The 22,988-nt window shown below is 38.8% G+C and overlaps 3 protein-coding genes across 6 annotated transcripts; all 3 read right to left on the reverse strand.

Moving 5' to 3' along the window:
* Positions 1–3,185: 3,185 nt before the first annotated feature.
* On the reverse strand, positions 3,186–5,437 carry kcnk7 (potassium channel, subfamily K, member 7). Its single transcript, XM_077227245.1, has 3 exons — positions 5,068–5,437; positions 3,668–4,063; positions 3,186–3,538 (listed from the first exon to the last, which is right to left on the reverse strand). Exons 1-3 carry the CDS (start codon positions 5,402–5,404, stop codon positions 3,186–3,188), a joined length of 1,086 nt encoding a protein of 361 aa, XP_077083360.1. The 5' UTR covers positions 5,405–5,437.
* A 1,944-nt stretch (positions 5,438–7,381) lies between these two features.
* Positions 7,382–16,805, reverse strand: taf6l (TAF6-like RNA polymerase II, p300/CBP-associated factor (PCAF)-associated factor). Of its 4 annotated transcripts, none has more exons than XM_077227837.1 (12): positions 16,626–16,805; positions 16,315–16,461; positions 15,181–15,267; positions 14,922–15,072; positions 14,781–14,831; positions 14,364–14,458; positions 13,927–14,001; positions 12,891–13,111; positions 12,639–12,771; positions 12,423–12,551; positions 10,757–11,253; positions 7,382–8,175 (listed from the first exon to the last, which is right to left on the reverse strand). In XM_077227837.1, exons 2-12 carry the CDS (start codon positions 16,453–16,455, stop codon positions 7,836–7,838), a joined length of 1,920 nt encoding a protein of 639 aa, XP_077083952.1. In that variant the 5' UTR covers positions 16,456–16,461; positions 16,626–16,805; the 3' UTR covers positions 7,382–7,835. The 4 variants fall into 4 exon arrangements, with proteins under 4 accessions (XP_077083952.1, XP_077083954.1, XP_077083953.1 ...); XM_077227839.1 differs by having other exon boundaries at positions 7,382–8,127; positions 16,626–16,759; XM_077227838.1 differs by having other exon boundaries at positions 7,382–8,127; positions 16,315–16,487; positions 16,626–16,758.
* A 693-nt stretch (positions 16,806–17,498) lies between these two features.
* Positions 17,499–19,575, reverse strand: cth1 (cysteine three histidine 1). Its single transcript, XM_077227841.1, has 2 exons — positions 19,339–19,575; positions 17,499–18,783 (listed from the first exon to the last, which is right to left on the reverse strand). The coding sequence occupies exons 1-2, from the start codon at positions 19,345–19,347 to the stop codon at positions 17,869–17,871; spliced, it is 924 nt and encodes a 307-aa protein (XP_077083956.1). The 5' UTR covers positions 19,348–19,575; the 3' UTR covers positions 17,499–17,868.
* Positions 19,576–22,988: the final 3,413 nt, after the last annotated feature.

Below are 22,988 nucleotides of genomic sequence, written 5' to 3' on the forward strand. Positions count from 1 at the left end.
TATTAAAATCCACTTAAAAAAGAGAAACATCTTACTGACCCGCAAACTTTTGAACTGTACACTAATGAAATTATCAGCATGAATTTCTTAATTTCTCAGCAGACTCTGACCATTTAATTAAACGAGATTCCGAGATGACATGAACTTCAAATGTCTGTCAAAACCCGATAATCATGTTCTCCAGCATGATCTGAGAATGATCCAGAGAGCATCTTGTGCTTCAATTGAAGCAAAAACATCTGACCTTCTGAACAGAGGAATCCTCGTCACAACTTACATTTCACTAGTGAACTAGAAATATTTCTGATTCACAAAACATTTCTTTCTTTAAAAATTGAAATCTTAAAACTTTATTCAATTAGATCTTCAATCTATTTTTAACGTGCTTCATTTTTTTTCTTTCTTAGCTATTCTTACAAATGTAAAGATAAACCAGATCAGCCAAAGAAACTGATTTGAACAATTAAGAAACTGATCAAAAACTCTTGATCTGTACTATTACTGTTACATACTGCTCTGCTGGATTTTTATTTTAGGAAGGACATTTGAGACTTGCCACAAACCCACAGTCCTGATGTCCAATCTCTCATATGTAACATTCTAAGAGAGCACAGTTTGACAATATGACCTTCATTTCACAGGAAAGTAACATTTCATAATCTTTTGAAATGCATCTCTCTCTCTAGAAGTGGAAAACTACATTGTGGTAATGTTACTCCATCTGTTCAGGATCAGAAATAACATTTAAACCACCATGACAAATATAGAAATACATGTCACACCTGCTGACTGTCAATCTGAATGAAAGAGCAGTTGACAGTGAAACCATTATGGTAAAAAGGTCATATGAATATACAGGCAAGCTATATTGGTGAAAAATGTGTTAACGCCTGTTGAATGTTAGAAGTTTGATTTAATGAGTGCTGTACCTCGTTCAAAGAACTGCTGAGAATTTAAAAAGTTTGAGGCCAGCAGGTTTAGGAAAATGTTGTTTATGCTTCATGGTCCTCACAGTAAACAAGTGGGGAAGCCCCTATCATTTCTGCAACTCCTCTGTGAAGTTCACGTCACGCCTCTTTCGGTCAAGGACTCGTGTACTGTGTTTCTTAACAGATGTCAGCAGTTCTGCCATTAGGATAATTTGAGGGGATGCAATCTTACTCATTTTCTATTTTTATCCTATATGCATTTCCTATTTTTAACCTTTCTTGGGGTCTTAAAATGACTTATTAAACAACCGTTTCATCCAAGTGACTAAAAATGGGTTGATGTATTACCCAGCACGGCACCAGCTTTACTTCAGTCCTGACACACGCACACGCACGCGCACACACACACGCACACACACACACGCACACACGCGCGCACACACACGCGCGCACACACACGCGCGCACACACACGCGCGCACACACACGCACGCACGCGCACACAATTGGACAGTAAATGACTGAAGACCATAATAGGAGTGTATGACCTCACTTGCAGAGTGTGTTTATGTCAGACTGGCAGAGGAGAGGCAGTGCTGGGCACAGATTCTGAGTCACCATCCCACACACACACACACACAAGACACACACCTGCACCCTCTTGTAACTACGAAGAACAACATCTTAAACACGAACATCTCAATTTGAATAGATTTATTGTAAAAGGCTGAATGTGGTCAAATAAATACTAAAGGGATAGTTCACCCAAAAAGGAAAATTCTGTCATCATTTACTCACCCTCAGGTTGTTCCAATCCTGTAAAAATGTGTTAGTTCTGTTTTACGCAAAGGAAGATATTTTGAAGATTGTTGGTAACCAAACAGTTGTGGGGCACCATTGACTCTCATAGTATGAAAAAAAATATATACCATGGAAGTCAATGGTGCCCCACAACTATTTGGTTACCAACATTCTTCAAAATATCTTCCTTTATGTTCAACAGAGAACAAATTCACACAGGTTTGGTAATTGTATTTATTTACTTATTTACTTTTTATTTGGATGAATTCAAGCACATTTTGATGAAAAAAGCCGAGTGAAACCTACACTTTAACCCTCGTTTCGCAAATCATTATTACATATTCGGGTCTTCAGCGACCCGGATTTATATCTAACATGGATGGCTCTCTAACTGCCACAATAGTATAAAACTCTTGATATTTCTTATAAAAATTACAAAAGAATAAAATAAAGCATATTTTATTACATTTTGGAACTTGGAAGGGTTCAATTTGAGCAGATGCTTTTTACCACCATCATAGTCATCGTCAGAGCTCAACTACTCAGTACATTCAGCAACTGAAATGTCTTAAAAGAATTATCTTTTAAATTGTTTTATTCTGTGGCAGAAACAAACTTCTGCATTCGCTCACAAAACTTTTGTATTCTTCGAGAGTGAATGCAAAGTTTCTCGGGGGGACGCAAAACCTTTGAGAGAGAACGCAAAAGCATTGCCAAATAATATTTCCTCTTCATTTTTTCTCTCTTCACCATGTCCCTTTAGGCGCTCTGTACTTTGGGGGCTCCGTAGACTTCTTTCCAAATCATTTAAAATTCTTACCAACCCCAAACTTTTCAACAGTAACACTTTACTTTTTTCAAAAATATTGAACATTTAACACATATAATAAAGAAGGAGTAAGTGTGCCCAAACTTTGACTAGTAGTTTGTTTGACAATATTGGCTTTCAAATATTTATAATGAATAATAAATTCATAATCTTTGAATATATATTTTTTTATATTCATATAATCTGCATTGTAAATGTAACTTGTTTATTAAACAGATTATAAATATAAATTCATGTACCACTCAGAACAATCCAAAGAGTATTGAAGAAAATAAACAAATGGGGCCACCTAGTGTTTGCCAGCTTCTAGTTATTAAAGCTAGTATTGCATATTATGGAGGCACACCATTGCTAACATATATATTTTTACAATGTCCAGTTTCATTATATTAGTTATGTAGTGATAGTGGAAGTGGATGGACACAGATCCGGTTGCATAAACATAAACCACTTATGGTAAGATTGTGTCTTAAGTATTAGTATGAGCAACTAGCGTTGAGTCAACGGGCAATCAGTTTTACTTTCTAGTATCAAATTAGACCAGTGCATGTTTTTATATACCTGACTTGAAACAGTTATGAAGAGTCTTAAAGAAAAAAATGTGATGACCAAGTTTTAAGACTAGTCTTAGTCGTTTATGCAACCGGCCTCTGGGGAGGAGTTTGGTCTTAGTGAAGGGGAAACATTTTCTTTGGAGGTCGCCATGGGGGGCATGTCAAAGTTTGGTGGCAGCTCTACTGTTGGAGTGGCAGGTGAGTCTGAGAAAGTAGGGGAGATTGTGGATATAGGAAGAGTGTAATGAGGTTCCTCTTCTAGACCTGCCATGTCCCCACTGAGCACAAGCTCATCCAAACCCACCCCCTTCAGCTCACCCAGCCACGTTGGTCCAGAGAAAAAATGAAGGATGGCTTGAACCTGTTGGAGTTCCCAGAAGCTTTCCAGAACGACAAGCAGGACAATCAGCCCAAGCATCAGGTAACCTAAATGATGATTCAATAAATGAATAAATTAGATCATGCATTGGTTTGTTGACTTAAATTAAAGGAAAAATATGCTTGATCCAACATGCTTTTTAAAAAAAATCCTAAAAGGAGGTTACAGGGACTTACAGGAGGTTGCGAACTCCAGCACCTGACGTGCTGCTCGGCTTTGCGTCCTGCCAGGAAGGTAGTCACCCAGTCCAGTTGTGCTGAGTGAGATAAAACAAAAATACAGCGACTCCAGGTAACTCCAGTGGTTCTCCAGCAGACACAGGGCACCAGCAGGTAGAAGAAAGAACAAGGTCGCTGTGCAAAAGGCGAGGACACTGCAGTGCAGCAACGCAGCATGGTTGCGAGACAGTCCCCAGAAGACTTGAAGGTTATGAATAGGAGTGTGTGTTACCCGGGGCAGAAGGGCACGAGTGAGGCAGGACAGCAGCAGCATGGTGAATGGGATGCCAACAAGACAGTAAACAACACAGAACACACGGCCCTCATCCGAAAGGGGCACAGTGGTGCCATAACCTGCAAATAAATTATGTAGTGCAAACTATATAAAGTGTGAAGATATCAGGGACTTTGAAGATATCTTTACTTTTTGACAATTATTAACAAATGTGAAGGCCAAAATTACACTGTATGGTATACTGGTTGACCAAATCAATGGCAAACAAATCAAATCAATTATCAGTCATTCTTTAGTTAGGATTGAATATAAAAATACATATATTAAAAATAAAAAAATAGATAAAGCTTGTATTGGAGTGTGGACTGAAATATTAAGATAAAAATAAATAATGTAAAAAATAAACTAAATAAATCATGCATTTGCCAAATTGACTGTATCCTTAAATTAATAAAAAAATATGAGTGATTTAACAAGTTTTAAAATATAAATAAATATTGTATTGAGTGTGTTGACTTAAATATTAAAATAAGTTCTAAAGGATAAATAAATTCTAAAGGATAAGCAATGTTTTGGGTTATTTTAAGGTGACATAGCTACATTGTACTTACTCAAATAAGTACTGAGTAGCCTAATATTAATTAACTACTTACTAGAGTTCTAGTTGAGGGTCAGTTACTTCTAATTATGCATAATTTACTGCTATGATGACTACAGTAAGAACATGTAGTAGCCTAACGTTTAACTAGGTCCACTTCAAGTGTTGTCACGTTTTGTACTACTGCTTGACTAGCCTTACTATTTAAAATTATTTATTTTGATCAAAACTAGGCTACATCGTGCACTGGTTGACTGTGCCTACACTCAATTAAAAGGATCAATTGTTCGAAAGAAAGGAAGAAGAAAAAAAGAAATAAATAATTAATGTTGAAATAACTACACTGTCGCATCTTGGCTGTAAACACCACTGTGCACATTGGCAATTCTGTTTATAATACATGACATTGGTCCACCACGTCCACAAGTGAGATAAGATTTGGAATGAACTGTTCAATAAATTCATAGCGGTAGTTTTCAATTTCAAACATCAAGCCAACATCTTAACTGGTATCTGACTGCTCACCTGTGGTCGTGAGGAAGGTAATGACGAAAAACAGCGACGACGTAAAGTCGAAGTTGCATTCAACGCTGTCGGATTTCAGTGCGGCCACGCCACGTTTACTCGCAGAAAGCACGTTCATTAATAAACCGTCCAAACTGCTTTGCTCAACACACGGGTTCTCTGTCAAAAAAAGAGCTTTTAGTTCACGGACCTCTTGAACGAGTAAATTCTCCTCAGGTTGCTCCAATATCATCAAAACAACAGCACCGAGGATGATAAAGAGGCCATACGCCATCATCATGAAGATGAACGCGTGAGCACGCAGAAAATTCAGAGCTTTATCCGCAAAAATAGGCATTATTAAACTAGTTTTGTTTGTGTATTCTCTCGGGATTGTAGAATATGTTGTGAATGTGCTGCACGTGTAACCAAACCTGGGCTCTGACATGGAAAGTTCAACACCACACTGAAAGTTTAATGCAACAGGTTTGCGGACACCATCAGCCTTCTCCCGTCTAGTACAACAGAACCTAAACCAAACTTTGTTGGTTACCTCAACAGGTTCAAAAGTGAGATTGCACTTTAGTCCAGTTGTCATTGGAACATAACTTTATATCTTAAAGGATTATTTTTTTAATATTTTTTGTTATTCTGACATTTAGCTACTCACCATCATGTTGCTCCAAACCCATTTGATTTTCTATCGAAAATTAAGACATTTTGAAGAATGTATAGAAAAGATACAAAGAGTAACCAGGATGTTCATGTTCCATGTTAGCGCTCAGTCCTGGAGGACCAATGTCCTGTAGACTTGAGATTAGCTTAAACTTACCTCAACTCACCTGCCTGGAAGTTTCTAATGCTTGGGATCATTGTCCTGTTGCATGAGCCAATTTCAGCCAAGCTTTAGATGACGGAGAGAAGGCCTCACATTTGACTCTAGAATACTTTGGTATCCAGAGGAGTTCATGGTCAACTCAATAATGACTGCGACTGCAAGGTGCCCCGGTCCTGTGGCTGCAAAAAAAGCCCAGATCATCACACCATCACCAGTTTTTGACAGTTGGTATGAGGTTTTTGTGCTGATATGCTGTGTTTGGTTTACGCCAAATGTGGCTTTTTGATTTATGGCCAAACATCTCCACTTTGGTCTCGGATGTTCAAAGGACATTGTTCCAGAAATCTTGTGGTTTTTTCAAACAAAACTTTGTTGCCATTTTCTTTTTAGAGAGAAGCAGCTTTCTCCTGGCAACCCTTCCAAACAAACCATACTTGTTCAGTATTTTTCTATGTGTACTGTCATGAACTTTAACATGCCTACTGAGATGTAGCTCTTGTTCTTTTTTTTTGCAGTTTCTCTGAGCATTGCACAGTCTGACCTTGGGGTGAATTTTGGGTCTCGAATGTTTTCCATTTGTGAGTAATCTTCCACACTGTAGAATGATGGACTTGATCCTAGAGGGCAGCAACAAATTGCTTCTCTAAAATCATTGCCGATGTCTTTGGCATTAAAACACACCTGAATGCTCCAGACCAGCAAACTACCAAAACTTCTGCTTTTATAGAGGTGCTCACACTTACTGATGATCAGTTTATCAAAGACATTTGATAACCAGCACCTGACTACTACTTACCCTCTTAATTCATATGGAAGCAGTAAGGGTGTACTTAGTTTGTCACGCATGGCTTCTTCATTTTGGCCTAGTTTTTGTTAAATAAAGCCGTGTAATATGTCATGTGTTGTTGTATTTACCTAATTTTAAGACCTACCAAGGACCAGATGATTTATTATTTCCTGTCTGATACAGAGAAATCAAAAGGGTGTACTTTCTTTTTCACATGACTATATTGTTGTGGACAATAGGAGGGACAAAAAGTAAAAAAGGTTGAGATTCACTGCTCTAAATTTGGCATAGTAATGGGAAAAATAAGAAATGGGAGAAAAAAAATTATATATCGCGTTCACTCGCAATAATTTTGCATTCAGTGTTGCGTTCCCTCAAGGAAACTTTGCATTTCAACATGAGTGTGATTAAATAATGACAAATGTTATGGGTTAGCTGTCCTTTAAAAGAAATAATGCATTATATGAATTAAAATGTATAACGATTTAGGAATTATTCTCTAGAACGATGGAAACATATCTATTTTTTTGTACAATTTTTAACAACTCATTTAAGGTAATGCATTAAGCACAGTTTCTGCTTAATTAATTAAAGGGGATCATAAGGAAATTACTGTTTAAATTTAACATGCAGCTTTTTACCAGGCATAAAATGTTAAATCTTTGGCATTAAAACCTGTAGTTTAAATACAAAATAAGATATATTGCGAGTACATTAGATAATGTATTTATTTTTATAGACCTACATCATTACAAAAATGTTCAGCATGTAAAAAAAAAAAAAAAAAGTTGGAAAAAATTACATACATAAATACCCAATTAAACAAGGCAATTGTATAGCAGTGTCTGAAGATTCATCCTGCTACAAATAACAGTAACAATAAACAGTAAATATAATCTTCAACCTCATTTGGTTTCATGTTCTATTATACTATTTGCAGTAGATGCTGACATAACTAAGAGATAATTCAAAGTTAATGCTACTGATCAGAAGAGTTAGATTAAAAACACCAGTTATCCATTCAAAATTTCCCCAAAATGATACTTGCCTTATTTGCATAGAGCATATAGAATTTTTCACCTGTAGTTACTAAGATGCAGTCAAATGATGAGATGTCACTTGAGTTCACGTTTCTCTAAACGTCACATACATCGCCCTTGGATTTTAAAGAGGCAGATGAAGCGAGTAATGGGAACACGTCCAGTGGCGCACAGGTTTGCTGACCCTCCCGATGACTGGTAGCTTGTGGGCGTAGGCACGAGGTGGGAGGGAAGTAGGAGGCGGAGTTGGAGTAAAGCTCGTCTGGAAGCGTCGTCCCTGACAGCGTCGTCCCATCTGCCGCCCGCCAATGATGAAAGCGAATGCCGGAGGTCCAGCCTGAGGTGGCGGAAAACGGGCTTTAGGGAAAATATCTCGGGATTGGCTGGTTGAACGTCCTGGACGTGATGAGGATGACCTGGAACGTGAGACGGAAGATGAGGAGGAGGAAGAGCGGGTAAGAGATCTGCAGACACGGGACAAAAAGAGACCACCAGTGAGAAACTGCCTTTTGACCTTTTGAATAGGCCTGTCACGATAACAAATTTTGCTGGACGATAAATTGTCCAAGAAATTATTGCGATAAACGATAATATTGATAATAAATGATAATATTGTCGTTCTGAGACCATTTTCATCTAAAATAAAGATAATGGCATAATAATGCAGGTACACCTTTTCAAAGGTCAATAAACTTTTATTTCTAAAGACTATTTAAATTAACAAAACAACCAAAAACAATAAAAGCAATGGACTCTGTCTCTGTTAACAAAAAATGCAGTTACCAATGTGTGACTTCCGTTCACACTGAGAATCATATGCATCATGTACTGTGTGAGCATGCGTCTCATATGAGAATGTGCACTAGTTTGTGTCCGTGTGTGCGGTCGCGTCTACTATGAGTATGTTCGCGGACAGTTTGTGTGTGTGTGCTCCGTCTCATTGAGTTTGAGTGTGTGTGTGTGTGTGCGCTCGCGTCTCATATGAGTGTGCGCGAGTTTGTGTGTATGCGCGCGTCTCATATGTGCGTGGAGAGTTTGTGTGTGCGCGCATCTCGTTCTCGTGTGTGTAGTTTGCGTGCATGTGCGTGAGCAACTTGTGTCGTTGTGCATTCCATATGTACTTGTTTGAGCATTCAGCAGTATACATGTATGTTTGACTACTTAATATATGTGTATGCAAGTGTTTCATATATGTGTGCGTGAATGAAGTTTGATTTAAGCCCTAGACGGCGGTATGGCGCCTCATATGAGGGTGAAAGAGCGCGCGCGCGAGAGAGAGAGGGACGCGCTACGGCGCTCTGCAAACAAATACGATTGTAAATAGGCTCAGTGAAAAAAAACAATAATAATTTTTAAAAAAACATTCGAAAAACAATGTGTGGCGGTCAGCGTTGATGTTGACATCCAGTCTTTTTGGTAGAGAGAGAGAGAGAGAGAGACGAGGAAAACAAAACAAGCATGCAAATGGAAATTATCGCGGCCGGAAAAATTATCGAGCTAATTTTTTTTATCGTGCGATTAATTGATTTATTGATTATCGCGACAGGCCTACTTTTGAACCTTCGCTAAACAATTTTAAGCGTTTTAAAATGACAAGACTTGCTTAAGTAGTGTTGGTCAGTATCATTTAAAGGGTAAGTTCACCCAAAAATGAAAATTACTCTCTCATATGTCGTTCCAAAGCCGTAAGACCGTTCATCTTCGGAACACAAATGAAGAGCTTTTTGATGAAATCCGATAGCTTTCCGTCCCTCCATTGACAGCAACATCATTGCAACTTTCAAGGCCCAGAAAGGTGGTAAAGACATAGTTAAAACAGCCCTTGTGACTACAGTAGTTCAACCGTAATGTTTGAAGCGATGAAAATACTTTTTGTGTGCAAAACCCCCCCAAAATAACGTCATTATGCAACAATCTCTTCCTTTTCCATGTCATTCTCCTACGCTGTTGACGTAATGTAAACAGTGCAGCGCTTCTGGGTTCTACGTCAGAATGTCAGCTCATCATTGGCCGACGCTGGTCATGTGTGTAATGCTGACCCAGGAGCTAGCCAATAATGAGCCGACGTTCTGACGTAGAACCCAGAAGCGCTGCACTGTTTACACGACGTCAACAGCGTAGGAGAATGACATGGAAGAGAAGAGATTGTTGAATAAAGTCGTTATTTTAGCACACAAAAAGTATTCTCACCGCTTCATAACATTATGGTTGAACTGCTGTAGTCACATGGGCTATTTTAACTATGTCTTTACCACCTTTCTGGGCCTTGAAAGTTGCAATGACGTTGCTGTAAATGGAGGGACAGAAAGCTCTCAGATTTCATCAAAAATATCTTCATTTGTGTTCTGAAGAAGAACGAAGGTCTTACAGGTTTGGAACGACATGAGGGTGAGTAATTAATGACAGAATTTTTATTTTTGGGTGAACTAACCCTTCAAGGCAGGACTTAAAGGTCAAAAGGTCAACAGAGTGCAACAGCGCCTGCCCACTTTGTCAGTGGCCTTGGTTCCGGAAGAATTTTTCCCCATTCATTTAAAAAAAAAAAAAAAAGAAGCCTTTATTTAAGCCATTAACCAAACCAACCAGCAACGCGGTGAAACAATCTTACAAACTTTGATTTGAAGCAAAAAAATAAATCAATATCAGAAAAAGGTAAAAGACTGTTCACTAAATGTTTTTAATAAGGGAAAGAACTACAATTCCCATGATGCATTGTGAATCACAAATTAAATAAAAAACTATGGAGATATGTACTTTTGATTTAAAGATGTTGATATAAATAGGGAGACTGTCTCAGTTATGACATCTCTTGGTGCAATTTTCTTGTGTGACCCTAATTGGTGGATATGTATTTGCAGAATCATGGGTAGTGTAGTTTTCCACCACTTCTACTGCATATACAGATTAACAACCTTGTAGCTCACATTAGGTCAATTTTTAAAGGTTTATTTTAAAGGTCTATTACGGTCTATCCCCTATGGAAAAAATGAATAGGCGTTTTACTTCCAGAACCTGAATGTTGCACTCAAGTGGTTTGAGTCGTACCTCCCCGGGGTGGTGGCAGCCAGGCTGGGTGGTTGTGGTTCCGTACGTGGGCTTCCATCTTGCCGTGGGCTTATGTTCATACTGGCCGTGAGTTGGGGCATTTTGCGTGTACTCTCAAGATTAGGGGCAACACTCGCTGGCTCTTTCCTGCCCTCTAGCGGTTGGCCGGGACCTGCAGGTGGGGCGCCAGCTAGTGGCGGGTCAGTGCTGAACCGTACAGCCAGACTGTCTCCAAAAAAAGAGTAAAGTTCACAGTACATGGCAGGAAGAGATACAGGTGTCCACTCTTCCCATGGGCAGCCAGCTCCACCTGCTTGTAGATGACTTGCAATGCCGAGAGGAGGTTCAGAAAGGGGTTCAGGAGGTGGGCTGAGGCCAGGAGAGCTTTCTCTGAACCCCACAGCCCCTGAGGCAGTGCCCGGTAGAGCAGCAGCACCTCCTTCTGTTGCTAAGGTCAGACTGAGTGCCTTCATCTTCAGCAAACGTTCTACCGCCACCTTCAGGCAGGAGATAGAGTGCTCAATTGAGGTTTAGATGAGACATTAGGGTTGGGCTTATATACTGTTGTTGAAAAGTCATAATTAATCAAGACTTCTACAGGCTGCAATTTAATTCAATAAATATATGCGCTGCTTGTAAATCTAGTGTTCTTAGTGTCTTAGAGGGGTTTGGTTTGCACTTAATGCTATTACACAAAACCTCCATCTTTGCAAGCGCTGAGTTTGTTTGGGTCGATTATAATGTGCATTTGGACCAAAAATGGGCCAACCATCTTCCCAAATTAGTAATAATAATAGACTATTATAAATCGGCTGTTGTTAACAAAAGAAAAGCTTTAAGAGCTACCCATGCTTTTCCATCAAAATAAACAAATTAATGTAGAAATTAAGACAGCTATGAAATAAATATTAGTATTGTCATTTTACAGATTGTAAAATAAAATATACAATAGTAATATTTCTTGTTTAATATTTTTATTTAGTAGTAATAATAATAATAATTATATTATTTCACAGTAAAATTCTTATGTTGGTATATAATAATTTAAGCCAATTTAATGCAATGTAATTTAATAAAAATAATAGCCATTATTATTATTATTATTACTTCTACGACCAATAATAATAATAATAATAATAAGTAAAATTCTTTATTTATTATTATATTTAAATATTTTAAAAGAAAATAACAAAATGTTTTGGCTTCATATTGTAATAATTTCTTATTATAATTTAATAGTACGATTATTATAATATGGTCATATTGAGTTCATATACACACACACACCACACACCACACACCACACACCACACACCACACACCACACACCACACACACCACACACAACACACACAACACACACAACACACACAACACACACAACACACACACCACACACACCACACACACCACACACACACACACACACACACACACACACACACACACACACACACACACACACACACACACACACACACACACACACACACTTATCTAAAATTTAAAAAATGGCCAAATTGTGCTGCACTAATAGAAGGTGTCATGGAGACTGCATACTGCGTTTCAAAATATAACAATGTACTTGAATAAATCAATGAATGTATATCAACATCCTGAAAAGAAAGTTGTGCACCATAGTCAATGTCTAAAGTATTTTACTTACCAGAATGGCTCCATAGACTTTGTGGCCGTCTGCTTTCACCTGAGCGTTAGACACAGAGTAATCATCTAACACAGCTTGTAAATTCGCCCAGTAGGCAGGAAGGTGAGGATACAGCACACGTTCAACTGCCTGTGGCAAACACAGACACACACACAAACAGTATGACATTTAGGATTAAGAAGTGTATTTGTGGGTGAGGTGCTGTCTGCGGTTTACCTTCCAGCCGAGAGCGTGCAGACCCACTACAGCGCCGTAGTGGGAACAGAGAGGTCGAACTGGGTCAGAAAGAACTTTCTGCAGAGACAGCAGGATCTGATGGTACAGCCCACTCACAAGATCACCATGTGTCCTACAAGTCAACATGGGAAAAACCACCAGTAAAACCACTTTTATGAAATGGGTAAATTGATTAATTCAAGATTCAAGACACACAAACATGTCATTTACTGTAGGATGCTCAAGAAATACCAGAAGATATGGCTGAGTAGAAGGGCAGCGTAGTCTCTCAGGGTCCAGTGATCATTGAGGGGGTTGATGGAGGCAGCCAGAGGCTCCAGGATGCAGTACATGACACTAGACACCAGACTTCGCACATATGAGCCCAGATACAGGTACGGGTTCTGCACCAAACTCTTCACCATGTGTAATAGCCTGTTTAACTGGTCCAGATCATGACTCACCGACTTTACCTAAGAAAAAGAGAGAATCATAGGCCCCGTTTACACCTGGTATTAAGATGCGTTTTGGTCGATCGGATAACAAGTAGACGAGGGAGACACATTCCTGTTAACACCTGGTGTTTTAATCATCTCTATTGTCCACTTTCAAACACTTCTGTCCTGATTTCTATGAGGGGAGGGTCTATGGGTGGGTAAATATATGGGCTTTTTAAGATCTTTCAATTTAATGGACAAAATAAGCACACGTAATTTACATAAGAATGCACCCGGAGACGACGGAAAAACACACGGAGAGCAGCAGCTTTTGTTTCCGCTCTGACAGCCGCAAGATCACACCGAGCACTGAGTGTGTGTTAGAAATCAGGAATGGTGAGAGAACATTGAGCTTGGTACGTTTTTCATCTTCAAACCAAACTTGGGTCTCCAGTCGACAAAGTTTAAATCCCGTCTGGCTAGAGCTCTTCCCATAATGTTTACGCATTAGATCAGTAGGCGGAGAATTTTTCTGGCTGTTTGAACACATTCGACCACATGAGAGTTTACACTACGAAATCAATCTGGTCGAATGCGTTTTCTACAAACTCTGAAAGCTCAAAACGTTTTAGACCCCGTTTACACTTGTATTTAGCGACATCCACTTGTTATGCGATCGACCAAAACGCATCTTGATACCTTGTGTAAACAGTGCCATAGATTATAATATGGTTCAAATAGCCAGTGGACATGTAACAAGATTCACTTAGTTTTACAGCAATTACAAAAAAGGCATTATTACACAAGGTAAAAATGAATGAATGCATTTTTACATCCTGGACATAACGTACCCCACTGATGACGTACACGAAGTAAGGCAGCAGGGCAGCGATCTTTGAATTGGACTGGAGGTCTAGCAAAGCCACCTGATAGACAAAGTAAAACATTATTATACTAGCAAAAGAAAACAAAACTGCTCAGTATCAGCTGTGCTCTGAAGTATTTTGTAATGTTTTAAAATTTACATTAGTGAAATAAAAGCACCACAGTAAAGTATAAGGGTCTGTAAGATTTTTTTATTAAATATTATTACAATTTTAAATAACTGTTTTCTATTTTAATATATGTATTCCTGTTTTCATTACCAGCATCATTGCTCCAGTCTTCAGTGTCACATGATCCTTCAGAAATCATTATAATATGCGGATTTAATGCTCACGAAACATTTCTACCAATAATAATAACAACAAATTACTGACCCCAAACTTTTGAAAGGTAGTGTAGGTACCTTCATGAGATGTGGGTCCTCTCCTAAAATGGCTCGCGTTATTTGTTGGTAATACTTCAGGAGATCCTCTGATAGAGACTGAACCGCAGTGGGCACTAACAAGAAACAAGCTGTTATGTTATAATAAAACCAACACAGAATAGAGCTGAGAGATATATTGAATATTTACAGTATATTATTTTGATGATGATAATGGATGATGTGAAATGGTTAATGTGCCTTTTTAGATAGATTCAATTCTGTATTTTGTAGTATATAATGGTTTTGTTTAAATTAGGGCATTTAAATTAAATGTATTATAATTATATTAAATTAAAATAAAAGGAGTTTCACTATATATAAAAAGCCGAGACCTGATACAAATTAAACTGACAAATAATTTTAAATAAACAGCTATTCAAATATTTTGAGGTTTACCTGTGCCTTGAGATTCGAGATTGCCTTTCCCATCAAGATATGACACATTCACTGCCGATGAGACAAAACAGACTACATGAATCTTTTTAAAAATTGAAAGATCATAAATTTGAGTAAATTTCACTAATGATACCGCCTTACCTCGAACCAACATTTCTGCACAGCCTTTAGGGATGTTGGTAGCAAGTGCCAACTCCACCAGATTTACCTCCCGATCCTCTACAAAAAAAAGCTCTCCTTCCTTCAGTGGACGGAACGGTAAGGCGTCTTGCGCACCGTAGCCGCAAACTGTCTGTAATATATACAGCAAGTGTAATGTTGCTCTCCATATGTTAAACTGTATCAAACAACACCATAATGCACATTTACATTAAAAACCAATTCAAAGAGATAACGTTACCTCAGTATTGCTCCACCGTAACGCTCTATTGAAGTCTTCCACGCATAGTTTCCTTCTCTTTGCATGTCTCATAAACTGTGAGCTGTTCTGTAGAGGGACAAACAGATGAAATGTACAGACTTGGGTTGCTTCTTTGCAGAATATTCAACATCTTTCCTTACAAATACTTGTTTAGAGGAATAAAACACATCCAAAACATCAACAAAGGGCTTAAAGGGATGAAAATGAAAAATGTACTCACCCTCAAGTCATCCTAGGTGATGACATTCTTCTTTTAGTCGAATACATTCGGAGTTATATTAAAAAAAATGTCCTGGCCCTACCAAGTTTTATAATGGCAGTGAATTGCCGTTTCTGTTTTGAAGTCCACAAAAGTGCATCTATCCATTATAAAAGTGCTCCACGCGGCTCTGGGGGGGTTAATAAAGGCCTTCTGAAGCGAAGCAATGCGTTTGTGTACGAAAAAGATCCATATTTAACACGTTAAGCTTTCAGCCAGTTTTAAATATATTTTTCTTACACAAACACATCGTTTCGCTTTAGAAGGCCTTTATTAACCCCCCGGAGCTGTGCGGAGCACTTTTATCATGGATAGATGCACTTTTGTGGACTTCAAACCAGAAACAGCCATTCACTATCATTATAAAGCTTGGAAGAGCCAGAACATTTTTTAATATAACTCTGATTGTATTCGTCTGAAAGAACAATGTAATTTACACCTAGGATGACTTGAGGGTGAGTAAATCGTGGGCTGATTTTCATTTTTGGGTGAACTATCCCTTTAAGATAAAAACTTGTGACCATGTCACATTTTACAGGCAGAAGCGCACATCAACACAGCTTTAAAGCAATGGATACGTTAGGTGTATAAAAGCAGGCAAAACACGAAAAGGATTCAAATAACAGCTTCAGATGGAAACTTTCTTAAATAACAGCACATATCAGAATTGCTTTAAAAGAATAATCAGACACGTGCATCATGTATGGAAACGTGCAATGCTTGCACAACACCTGCAACAGCAAATGACAGACGTCATAATGCAAGTGGAAAAGTTTGCATGGAACAAAAAGGTTTATACGGTAACATGCAATGCATGTAATATTATAAACCCCAAACATGAACTGATATGTGACCTGTGTTGCCTCTCTGAGTCGGTAACACACATCCTCAGCCAGCAGAGCTGCCACCTCTTCGCTGAGCTCCACTCCGGTGCTCTCGGCCATCAGTTTGATGGATTCCCGGGGCACCTCGGCGAAGCGCCGTTCCTCCGCCATCTTCCCCTTAGAGAGATCACTAAATAAATACGCTGTGAAGTAAGTTACATTAAAGGTCTAGAGCTAAAGCGACAAGAATGCGTGACATCACCAATCTCTATTAAACTCTCCTTGCTAGGCTGCCTTAGCACACTTGTAATAAAAATGGGGCTAAACATCATACACCGTACCTTCTTATTGGCGATTGGCGACGTATCAGTTCATAAATGCAAGGTACTTTCTATTTAACTAGCGTTATGTGCCTGTTTTAGCACAAGCAGCTAAGCCATTCAGTCTCCGGAATGTTTATGCACAACACACTGGTGAACTTGAAGGAAGCGCCTGATTGGCCGTGAGCTTCGCGCATGCGCATGGATTCTTACGCTGGCAACTGAGTCTTTTGAATAGGTTCAGTAAAGATAGTTGACCCCTTTCTTTTGCAGTTTGCATTTTCTGCCAGGTTGTCCACAGGTCCGTGCTGAGAAGGTCCGCGGTAAAGTACAGTTTATTAAAAAAATTATATTTTGAAATAAGTCTTAAATTTGACAGCCATTTTTCCCCTTAAGACTGATCAGAAATTAGAATAGTTCATTCCAGTCAGAAATTTTCCTTTAGCCCAAATGAACAGCTGAATTGTAGCCCAGATTAGACCGTGTTTGGCAGCCCACTTCCTTTTTAGCCAGAACTAACCCCAAACTTCACTCATTGTGAGCCAAATACAAACATGTGTGGCATGTGAAACCCATTATCCTTTTACACATTGGTTCACTTTATAGTCTCTATTAATATCACCTTTAAACGGGTCCTGGGCTCCAAAGCTTGAAAAAACAATTCAATCAGTAATTACATCCCATTTCCACTACTGAAATTAATTAGATCCATTTTCCACTACCCTGAAAGGTAGATATTACCACAATTATTTAATTCACAATTTAAGTAATAGCTTCTATAATACTTAGCTAAACTTTCACAGTACTTTCTACAGACCTAATGCGGTTTAGACAAAGCAACTTTCAAATGCTCACCATTTGTCACATTTCTAGAAAAGACAAGATGCACAAATCCTTTTTGGAAGTTTTATTGAGATCCAAAGATGCTGACGTTACTAGAATAACTTAGGTCACTTAAGTTTTAAAAATCATACTTAAAAATCACATACTTAAAAACATTCATAGTCAAATCAGTCATATATACACACACACCAGTAAAATAAATTCAATTACAGGCTTAGTTCAGTCCGTCAAAAATAAGTGGCCTCTGAAGTACAAGACAGACTTGAATTAAGATGATAAAAGCAAACACTTGAGAATCAGTCTCAAAAGTGGCAAAAAGACTATACACTTACTAATAAAAACAAGTTAAATATAAATTCGGCATAGTACAGTCACAGTTAAAAGTTTATAGTGGTTAACTTCTGGGATCCCACCACAGGATTCACACTAGAGCATCTTGAGGAGCAGCATTGGTAGCCTTCAACATTTGGAGCCTGAGGGCCAGAGGCAGCAGCAGGTCATTCAGATGTTGGCTGCTGAAGGTGAACGCATTGTTGGCCACCGCTTCCACTGATGGTGGCGTGATCGGACCAGAGCCGTCGGGGAACACCGGCGAGGCCAAAGCAGATGGAGGCGGAGATGGAGACGAACACATTTCCGAGACAGGCGAAATCGATCCTCTGTTGGTCATCGGATGAGGCCAGGATGTGCGGTTCAAGTTGACGCCTTTGACTGTATTGGGAAGCCCATGCTGGAACCGGCAACGGGTGCCATACAGACAGAAACCAAAAGCGCTAAAGGTGCGACAGAGTGCACCGCGAGGCTTCCACTCTTGGGATTGTGACGGCCAGGTTCGCTCTTCCTCCCCACCGTCTGATTCAGAGCCACCCTCAACATGAAGGAAGTGGCATCTGGTGCCGAAAGGGCAAACCCCAAACGCACGATAGGTACGGCATGGTACATTCCTGCGCCGGGGACGGACGGCCCTTTGCTCTTTAAGGTTGTGCACAAACAAACAACGCGTGCCATAAACGCAGTAGCCGGCAGTGTGGTAGGTACGACACAGCTCGGTTTTGTACTTGGGATGGCGGGAGGGTACGTGGAGATCGTGAAGGCCGTGGGCAAACTGGCAGCGATCGGCATACTTGCAGGTACCCGTCTCAGCATAGCGGCTGCACAATTCGGTCTTGTAGCGGGTGGAGCAGAGCCAGGGTGTCATCTGAGGGGATGGAGACTCTACCAGGGGAAGCAAAGCCTCGGCAAGGGACAGGCTCCCTCGCCCTAAACCCTCTGCTTCAGGGAAGAAAGCCTCATTCAGGCCTTCAGTAGGGAACAGAAACAGGTCATCTTGACTGGTCTAGAATGAGGGGAAAGAAAGTTCTTTAGAGTTTCAAATTATAATTTTACCATTGACTAGGAAGCATTGTTGTCATATTAATATGCACTTCACATTTATTTTTAGTTTATAATTAGTCATTTTAACATGGTTTCACTTTATTTTGATGGTCCCTTTAACACATTCTGTTGTATACAAGTTCAAGTAACGTTGCACCAACAGGTCTACTAACTCAATAGGGTGTTAGTAGACTGGTAGGTTTATAATAAGTTGACATGTAATTAAAGTTACTTATAATTAGTAGAGTGTCTGTTGGAGGAGCATCACAAAGAGTTAACCGTTAACTAATACTCTAATGAGAGTTAGTTGACATGTAGTTGCAAAGTTACATAGGTAACAGAATGTTCAAAGGGGACCATTACCAAATATTAACTAAACGTTGTAATAATCATTTCAGTGACTCCTATTACAGTTACTCACAGAATTGTGTTATGTGAAAGACACTTTAGTAGGCTAATAAATCAAAACAAGTGGTGCCATGCATAAATCTTAAAGCAAGACAAATAAACAACTTACCTCAAACATTGCTGTGCGTTTTTGGACTGCTTTACAAAACTCAACAGCAGATCAATAAAACGAGGGCTGTGTCGTCCAAAAAGTGACGTTAAAGCAACCAAAACACCTGACTGAACTCTGGACAACCACTCGACTCCGATGATTTATCCCAGGCAGAAGACGCGAAATAAACCCTGTGACTGGCAAGTCCCACGTAGAGACAACTGTTCTACCTTTGGTTTTAAAGCCGGATTCCGTTCCCGCGTTCCATTTAAAATGTGAATCAGCTGTGAAGCGTGAACATTCGAATCAGCCAATCAGGTTTGACGTAAGCGGCCGTCAGTCTAATTTGGAAGCGATTATGCTTCTGTCTGGTGCGTGCTGGTGTTTTGAATTTGATCAAATTTGGGATATCGCCGATGCCTTGGATTTACTGGAATAAACATTTGTCAAGGAGCTTGTTAGCCGACTTCAAAGAGCAAACTCTGAATATACACGCAGGCCCATCCTGTATCAATTACCGCATCACACCTCGAGCTGTTAATTGAGCGTTTGTCTGTGAGTCTTTGTGTTATGCTTATTGTGAGGCTTTAGATGAGGATGTACATTTACTCCAGTCCGCACACAATAAGCGAGCATTACAATCTTAAATATCCCACTGAACTGATTTGAAAACGAAACAATAAAAGATAAACTTAATAGGAGATATTTGAAAATAAAAAAAATTGAATTTTTTTTTTTTTGCTATATAAAAGTTATAAAAGAATATTTTTAGGAATGTCTTTTTGTTTTTATGGAAATATGCATTTTCAATGTTACATCGTTTAGATCATTTAAAGTTACAAAAATCATACAAACATTTTGAACCGACTATGCCCGCAGACATCCTTTAATTTTTGCAGCTTGGAAGAAGCTTGCTGATGTCAAACCAGTATTTGTCCATGCAGGCACACAGTAACTTTAAATACGATTTCCCCCTCTATTGGTTTCGTCTCCTTTATTTGTTATTTGAGGTTCTGAGTTAGGACTGTTCGGACCTGGGAGTGACCTGTTTGTAGTTTTTAAAATATGGAAATATAAGCCATTATAGTGAGTACGGATCTACACTTTAAAAATACCAGAACTAGTAGACCATCTGGGGATTTTTGGCATACTCTTTTCAAAATACTATGCTTTGAGACACACTTATTGTAATCTCACATACTATTTAGGATGGATAGTATGACCATTGGGACGCAGGGAATATTTCTCAAAATAGAAGCTTTAAAAAAATTACCTTCGCTCCCCAATGTATTAGGAACGGTTAAATGGACTTGCTTTTCAACATTAACAGAGAACCTGGCCAGCCCAGCAGATTTCTTATGAAGCAGTTATTAAAGACTTTGCTTCAAAAAACAAAGAAACAAAAGCAGAACATTGCCTCTCTACTAGGTCATGGCCATGATAGCATCCTTAATAAAGGAATAAGTTCCAACATAAATGTTCAAAATTCAAAATGTAGAACCGGCCCTGTTTCCACTACGTCAAGAGTTTTGAATTAAGGATCATCATCTGCTTCAAGTCCCTGTTGGTCCTGACCCATCTCTTGTCTGTCACGTCAATGGCATGACCATGCAATGGCTCCAACAATATGGACCATCAGATATGCCAGAAAAATTGTGGCGGAATGGCTGACATTCTCCATGCAGCGCACTAACACCTTATCTGTGGAAATAAAAACAAAGACACTCAAAACAAATTCACAGATGTCACAGGATAAATAATAGATAATAAATGTGTATGTGTGTGAGTCCGCTCTTACTCTCTAGGTTACTCAGTGGATGAGTCTTGTGGATGATTTCTAAAGCTGGTGGAAATAAATCCTTGCTGATTTCAAACCTGTTCTCCATTGCCAGCACACCATGATGTTCATGTCTTGGTAATATTTTGCCCTTGTGTCGATCTTTCCTTGTAGACATTACTTGTATGAACACTGACAGAAAAACAACTGCATTGTGTTTTGATTCCTGTTCATAGGATTACTCTCACATGGTTTGGTATTACATGTTATGTTGTAGATTTACTCATTTCCTATGAAGACTTTGGGCCAGACCTCAGTGATAGATGTCCAGTGCACTCTACATTTGCATACGCAACACTTCAGTTTGAAAATGCTTTGGTAAGACTGACAGCTCTGTATTTATTGCCACTGCTGGCTCACTCAGACCTACAGACACCATCTTCTTCTCTGACATGCTGCTGTTGATGTCCAACTACAGCTACACATCTCTGTTTTCTGTCTAAGTCATAATGTCTTTGGTACTGTCAGATGTTGTTGTCAAACTGTATCTGATAATGTCAGATGTACAGTTGTAAAACTGAACTGATACACAGACTGTGTGGCTGTCTGTACGGAGTGTCTATAAACTGAATGCATCTCTACATGCTGAATGTCGTTTACTGTTCATAGACGGTGTTGGGTGTAATGCATATCCAGATTACTAGTAAAGTACAAGGCATTACTTTTTTAAATTTACAACAAAATAACTGAGTTACTTACTTAACATGATTGATTGTTATTATAGTTCTAGACAAAATGTGTGCAGGCATTTACTCATCTCACTTGCACAAAAACAGATTCAGTATTCCTAAAACCAGCAATAAAATGTTAAATTACACAAACATACTTTATGTATTTCATCTCACTTTATTAATCAATGTCTTTGCTGCTGACCTTTTATGATCAAATTCAACCACAGCAATAAGCAAAATGAAAAACATCACATTTGTTATTCTTTTATTTATTTATTGCTGAAGTAAGTGTTGAACCTTCTTCTCCTGCAGTCCAGAATGGCACAACAGCTGAAAGTTTTTTTTTTTTTTTGTATTAACAGTGTTCATAGACTTTGCTCAGAATCGCGTTACTGCTCGGTGATTCTCTCTTTCTCAGATTATCACTAAACTCCAAAGATTCTGCTAGAGCGCTGTTCGATGATGTAGTAAGTGATGTTTCTTGTTGTAGTTGCGTAGGAGCAGCAGACCGGACGTTATTGTCGATTCTCTATTGATCCCAGTAATTTAACAGTTTACTATAAATTCCTGTATTTAATTTACTTATTTGATTTCAATCAAATTATTGTGTTACTTGGTTTTACGCATATTTTAAGAGAATACATTTTACGTGGGATAGTAGGCCTACGCCTAGGCTTCGTGTCGAAATTTTAAATGGAAACCTGGTTTTGTCGCATCACCTTGTCGGAAGATTTGTTAACGGCAGTATGAACTGATTGATTGGGGTATCTATGGACTTTTAAGATAATCAGATAACCTAGCTAGTTATTTTAACTGCTGGCGTTTTACTCCATTTTAATATCCGAATGTAAGTGAGAAAAACAACAACAGTAAGATATCAATCAGCATATAGGTAGGTTATGCAAATCTTTAATAGCTTCTTTTAAGGCATCTTGAGTAAAACAGACCATGAAGCGCGTTTAAAGACATGGACCGGAAGCATTGCAACCTGTTTAACAGAATACGGAAGTTTGTTGCACATAACATAACCAGAGAGGTTTATACACGCTTGTGTGTAGACTATCCACAGCCTCGTTTTCGTTCGCGAAAAAATATGGCGTTTAAGTTACAATGAAAAAGGTCTCTGCAAGTGCAAATAAATCAATACCCATGTAATTGTT

This window comes from Siphateles boraxobius, unplaced genomic scaffold, assembly GCF_051911475.1.
Source record: "Siphateles boraxobius isolate OS27281-9 unplaced genomic scaffold, OSU_SipBor_1 130, whole genome shotgun sequence".
Taxonomy (NCBI): domain Eukaryota; kingdom Metazoa; phylum Chordata; class Actinopteri; order Cypriniformes; family Leuciscidae; genus Siphateles; species Siphateles boraxobius.